Below are 6,820 nucleotides of genomic sequence, written 5' to 3' on the forward strand. Positions count from 1 at the left end.
TCCCTGTAAGTTATCCCACCTCATCTTGTTTATCCTGCCCACCCTTCACCCTTCTGCTCACCCAGACCCACCTTAGGTTACGTGTATAAGAGCCAAAGGGAGAGGCCGAATGCCGTGTGATGTAGAGAGAAGCCACCAGTTGGAGGCCTGTTGCTAGGAGGCCCCCGCAGCTCCCAGGAGAGAAGAGGAATGAAGGAATTAAGGCGGTCAGGGTGTTCAGCAAGGAAGGATCGCTTAATTACAATGTGAAGAAACTGAGAACTTCTGGAGATTGAATGTGAGAAATTGAAACCATAAATTCAAGCAAGAAAGAGGACAGGCTGCCAGAACAAGGTCCTGCTGGTGTGGAGAGGTCCTGGCTCTGTCGGAGGGTTGATGTTTGTAATGAAAAGGAACATTCTGAGTTTAGTGGCATGCATGGAAAATGTAGACTCTATATAAAATATGCAAACCCGATAGCTTTGCATTTCAAAAATATTCATTGAGCACCTACTCCATGGTTGGACTAAGGATGGGCAAAACAAAGTCCCTCCTCTCAGAGAGCCTCATGATAGTAGAGGGGGACAGATAGCAAGTATGTGTACAGTACAATACACTAGGCGTTCAGTTATGTTCTGAAGAATTTTCTAAGGAAACTTTATGTTCAAGAATCATCATATGAAAGTAGTGATCAGCAGGGTTTAAGCTTATAGAACAAATAAGCCAGTTCAATTTTGCTTAGAGAAAGACCATCAGGAGACCAGCTTACAAACCACCATAGCTGTTACGGGAAAAATTAAAACTGGTCTCCTTGGAAGAGGGGTTGAGGTGGTTATGTGCAGAATTGAAATGGAAAGAGAATAGGGGGGATGCTGTTAACCTGTACCTTTGAAAAACCTAGGAACACCTTGCAGCTCTGGGTAGTGGGGTCTGAGAATGCAGAGGGAACCCCTGGTGAAGGAGGTATTAGGGACACAGGCATTAGTGCTGGAGTCATTATCTGGGAAGGACCATGAACATCTACTGATATATTGACCTTCTTGGGAACTGTACTCTTGTAAAAGCACTAGAGACCACGTGCTACTTGTTTGCCCATGTATGGTATTGTTTTAAAAACACAACTGGCAAATTGTATGCTGATACCTACCTCTGTTGGTTCTCATGCCCAAGGAAAACCCAGCTGTTGGTCTTAATAATTATAAATTAAATACTAGCCACAGATATTATTTGCCAACCACAAACCTTTTCATCCCTGCTATAAAAGTTGTGTTTACAGCAACAGCAAAAACATTTGGAATGGGCCAGATGAGCCTAAGATGTCATTCCAGCCTCCCTCCCCCATCTCCTTCTTCCCTTCACTGTAGTTACGTGAGCTGGCTCCCTCCATTGCCTCCTCTCCAGCCACAGCACTGCTCCCTTGGCCCCCCAGGACCCTTGCACAACTCACTTTTTCATACCATATAAGTTTTTAATCCAATCTCTCCTCCTCCGAGAGGCCTTCCTACTGCTCCTTCTAGAACAGGTGCCAGGGGACCATGCTGTCCTCTCATCTGTGTTCTTTTTCATCTTAGCATGTACATGAAGTTACATCTTTTGTCACTCCATGTTCATCTCTTTCCCCTGTCAGAATATAAGCTTCAAAGGGCAGTGACTCTGTCCCCTTTCTACTACAGCCCTGCTGCCTACAATAGTATCTGCCTGGGAGGAGAAGCTCCATAAATATTTACTCCCTTAAACATAAGAATGAATGAATTCTATGCCAGTCTATTAATTTGATGATTTTATTAAAATTGTGAGTTTGAAGTGGATTTGGGAAAAGGCTGAACTTTTTTTTCCCCTGTCTCCACTACTCCCTTGGTGAGAGAGAAGGAGAGCTGGAAATAGAATGGAAGAAGTTTCTGTAAATTTCTGGTAACCATAGAGACAGCGATTTTAGTTTATTAATCTCATGCTCTTAAGCAGGCTGGGGCCCACGGTGATTTCTCTGAATCTCTCAGTGCTGGTTACCCTGCAGCACTTTAATTACTGTCAAACAGAAGCTCCACACTATTATGCTCATTATTGTATGTTCTAACCTGGCTGCACCTCCACTCTGCAACTGAGGAATATGGTCACCAGCCCGAATCCCTGGAGCCTTCAGAGGCATGGCACACAGTGGTATGGGCAGCCTCCTCCTAAAGCCCAGGGCCTGGGACAGTGACTGTGGCCCTGTCCTTTCATTCAGTATTGCTGAAGGTGGGAGCTCAAGGCCTCCTGGACCAGCAATTAGTTTCAGCCAGGAAAGGGTATGAATAGGGGTTTTCCACCCATGGCAGCTGTGTGTACATGGGGAGACATTGCTCTTGGGAGCCATGGTGCTTCTTGTTGTCTGATCTCTTCTTGGGTCCAATTTCATGGTTGTTCCTCTTTCCATGGGGAATGGCATGCAACCTTCTGTGAGTTTGGGTAAGAGACCTCCACATGGCTTCAGGGTTTCAGCAGAACTAGGGAGAAATGAGCCCTTTTGGGACAGTCTCTTCCACAGCCATTTCTCCTTCAGGGAGGGACCCTGGGGCAGATGTCAACAGAGCACAGCTGGGATTCTATTTTGGCAGCTGATTCATGGTACAGTCAAAGGTGGGGACTTGACTTCTTTGAGCTGCAGTGAGTGTCCTCATCTGTGAAATGGGATTAGACTCAGTCCTTCCATCCTTCATCATGTTGAGACTCTGACTCCGCCTGGTCCAGCCTGGTAGGAATGAAACACAGGGAGGGGAGGAGGCTGGGCAGTGTACCCTCTGGACTGAAGGAACATGAAGCTTAGCAGTAGAAGACTGGGACGGGACATTTTTCTCTCACGAGACTAGTTGCCTAAGGTCTGGCCTTGCTTAGGTGTTGATTGCCATTTTGGAAATACTCCGACATTCCTTTGGATTCATTTTCCATCTGTTGTTTTAGAAATATTGAGTCATCCTCCCTGTAAACACTCCGGTGCTACCTGCCAGGTGCCATGTGCTGCACCAGGTGTTCATGTGCACACTCCTCAGCTGGGAAGGTCACTGACTTGGTTGTGGGGAAAACTGGCTTTGGGACTCATGGGCCTATCTGCTGCACATGTAGGACTTGTGTTACGGGCATCAGAGAAAAGACCTGGAAAGAAGCTCCTGAGCTCTCCAGTAAAACTGGAGCAAGACATGGAGTGGGCTGGCATCTGGGCTGACTACAGTTCAGTCGCTGACAGATCTGAGAGCTTGGCCGTGCTTCTTTTCAGGTGCCGCAACCTCTCATTCCCTGACAGCCTGCCGGAGGTGAGCATCGTGTTCATCTTCGTCAACGAGGCCCTGTCAGTGCTGTTGCGCTCCATCCACTCGGCCATCGAGCGCACACCCCCACACCTGCTCAAGGAGATCATCCTGGTGGACGACAACAGCAGCAACGGTGAGTGCCGAGCTCCCGAGCTGCCATCTGAGCAGACGGCTCAGCTTCAAGTTCTCATTTACTCAAGGCACTCTCTGGAATGTCCCCTCAGAGTTGAGCAATTTATACAGGCCACTGCCCTGGAAAGGGCACCATCATGTGTGCACCATCTCTGTAGTCCAGAGGGGCCTGGTCCTCAGGGCTTTCCTCATGACTCCAACATCCTGGTGCAATCTGATCAGATAAAAGACCTTGACCCTCCACGCATAGTGTGAGCATTTCCAGTGACGTTTTGCCCACAAAGCATCATCTCATGTAGTGGTGCTCGTGGTCTTCGCCTGGAAGATTGCTCATTGGTGGTGTCTTAGCATTGTGTGACGATGGTAGAGGTGTTGATGAGCTGGTGCTGGTGGAGGGCATGGTGGTGTTCATGGTGGGAATGTAGTGAATGTATAACCCAAGGACACAACAGAGCTATTGAACGTCTAGCCTTTTTGCTGTCCTCATTCCATCTGTTCCAAGCAAGCCCCTAGTGGCCTGCAAATACCTTATTGAAACCTTCACATCATGAATTCCCCTTCTGAGCCACGACCAGCTATTCATTTCCTTGGGGCACATTGATTGTCCTCTAATCACTCCCACATACGCCATATCCATAATTGTCTACAAATTTAAATACCATGTTTTGAGACATGGTCTCCAACAAAATAAAACAGTACCTTGACAGGACTGTTTACATAGATGTGCTTCTGGTGGTGTATAGTCTCTAAAAATAGACTGCAGGTTTGCCAGATGGTTGTTGCTGGGCTTGTGTTATCTTTGGAGCATTCTCTGGTGTCAGGTAGTAAATTTCCCAGTGAATCAGTTGCTGTAATGAGAAGTTGAGATGGGCAATTTGTGATTTGTTATCAATTAAAGCTGAAACATATCAGATAATTGAAATGTATTTAATCTCTTAATAAGCAAAATTTCTGTTAATTTTCTCATCATGTAAGAAGATGCATAGGAGCAGCAGTGTGGTAGGGATTTTGGAGCTTTCCAGAGGGCAGTGCCCACGAGTCACTTAAATTCATTTTTTTATGAGCATAAAGGAAGGAAATGACATCAAGGTGGCAATACACAGACAATATGGTTTTAAAGGAGTCTATCATGAGGGAGTTGGGCAGGGGCCCAGCAGCTACCTCTAACAGTTAAAACCATCACTTTGCTTCAGACCCAAGGATGCCTGAGAAAACTTGCCTTCCACAGGGTCTTACCCAAGACAGTTCAACTAGCCTGCCCCATGCACCCTTCCCCATGACTCCACCCAGGACTGCCGGCACCCCTCCCCTCTTACATGTGAGGAAGCAAGAGATGAACCATCCTTCCAAGGGTGAGGACATCTCCCAAGAAAGAGACATCCCTGGACCCTTCTTTCCATAACAGAGAGAAAAGAATTAAGTACTAGGAGGAAGCACTTTTAGAGCCTCTCATTTCTTCCCCATGGGGCAAACCTTATCATGTCCTTAAGGATGCCATTTTGTCCCTAATCTATATGGAAAACGGAGGAAAGCTGATCTTGAGTTTGAGAGAGTTAGATAAGGAATGTGAATCAGATACAGAGGATTTCATATTTGAACTTAAAGAGCTTGGACTTCAATTTGTAAATGATAGTAGCCATTAAACATTTTTGGTCAGAAGAATAATGGGGTCAGGACCCAGCAATGGAGAGATTGGCCATACTTTATGTTCCTGACTGGGGAAGGGACATCTAAAAGAAGGGAAATGGAAAAGGGAGCTATTGCAGCAGCACAGAAGGCAAGGGGCTTGAAGACATGGTGTGTGTGTGTGAGAACCAGGGCCAAGGTATAGGCCTGGGAGATATCATGTAGGAATAATCTGATGTACTTCTTAACTAAGAGGTCATGGCAGTAGGTCAGCATCTGTACTGAACATGTATAGACTTCTTTCTTGTCATTAGTTCTTAAATAATACAGTATTGATAAGTATTTGCATAGCATTTGCATGGTATTAGATCATGTAAGTAATCTAGAGGTGATTTCAAGTATACAGGGAATGTATCTGGGTGATATACAAATGCTATGCCATTTTCTGCGGGGACTTGAACATCCATAGATTTGGCTATCCACAGGGGAGTCCTGGAGCCAGTTCCTCTGTGGATATCTCGACTGTGGTGATGGTGACACAAAACTACACAGTAAGTTATACATACACCCTCACATGTGCACATAGCTTAAGGCAGTTCTATCCATATGTAATTTTGTAAGAGAGATCTGAAGGAGTTCTGTGGATTGTAGCAAAACAATGTCCTGATTTTGACATCATACCATAGTTGTATAAAATGTTACCCTAGGGAAGAGTGCATAGTATCTCCTTGAATATTTTTGTAAATCTATAATTACTTCAAAATATAAAGTTAAAACAAACAAACAAACAGCTCTCCCAGAAGATTCTGGTTTCATCGGTTTGAGGTGGAATCTAGACATCGCTTTTTTAAAAAACACTTTTAGTGATCCACAGCTCTGGCTGAGAAGTTCTAGTTTAATGAATGCGTTTCCCTTTTGTCTGTGCTGGGTTTCTAGTGCATGGTGTGAAGGAAAAGGATTCTGGGCTGAAATCTGAAGTCATGATTCACCATGGGAAAGTTACCAGTGAAAAGTCCCTCTAAGTCTGCTTCTTCTTTTGTAAAATGGGGGCCATGATCCTCCATTGCTTGCCTCACCTGCCTGGAGGATAAATTGTGAAAGAACACTGCAGTTTCCAGGTGCCTGACCCAGCGCCCTTGCACAAGACACACACAGCAAATGGTGCAACCCAGCTCAGGAGAGAAGAATGCAGGGGATTGGAAACTCGTGCATGGAGTAATTGAGGCCATTGGCTGGGAGGAGAGAGGGTCAGAAGAGAAGAGGGAGAGAACAAAAAGAAAACCCAGAAGCTTGAGAGAATCCCAAGTATTTGGGACATTTAATGTGTGAAGGAGGATGGTTAGTAGGTCAGAGACAGAAAAGGAATGACTGGGAGTCAGCCTTCTCCACGGTCAGAGAAAACTTCAGGAGGAAGAGAGTCATCTGTTTGCATGAATCCAGACAGGTGGAAGGACAAGGGGTTTGAGAAGAAGGCACTGGATTTGGAAGACGCAGAAAGCTCAGTAAGAAGCTTCAGTGGAATGTTGGGCACGGGGGCTGTAGGATCCAGATGGACATGAAGAACAGGCAACAAGGAGAGTTATTTCTATCAGGGATTTCGACTGTAGAAGAAAATCAAAGGAGCTTTCATGGAAACTAGAGCCATATTCCTCCCTCCACCCCCCAAATTACCAGAATCTACAGCAAGAAATAAATTTGCATCATGACCCAGGACGACACCAGCCACAGCTATACAAACGATTGAAACAAAACTAAAAAAAAAAAAAAAAAAAAAAAAAAAACAACCTTACACTTACAAT

General features: G+C 45.3%; 1 protein-coding gene across 1 annotated transcript in view; it reads left to right on the top strand.

Moving 5' to 3' along the window:
- GALNT18 (polypeptide N-acetylgalactosaminyltransferase 18) overlaps positions 1-6,820 on the top strand; it is a 385,132-nt gene that overhangs the window by 210,685 nt on the left and 167,627 nt on the right. Inside the window, exon 3 of the mRNA XM_006167428.3 lies at positions 3,230-3,396. Within this exon, the coding sequence (XP_006167490.1) occupies positions 3,230-3,396 (167 nt within the window). The remainder of the gene's footprint in view (positions 1-3,229; positions 3,397-6,820) is intronic.

The sequence above is a fragment of the Tupaia chinensis genome, unplaced genomic scaffold (assembly GCF_000334495.1).
Source record: "Tupaia chinensis unplaced genomic scaffold, TupChi_1.0 Scaffold144767_1, whole genome shotgun sequence".
NCBI classification, from domain to species: domain Eukaryota; kingdom Metazoa; phylum Chordata; class Mammalia; order Scandentia; family Tupaiidae; genus Tupaia; species Tupaia belangeri.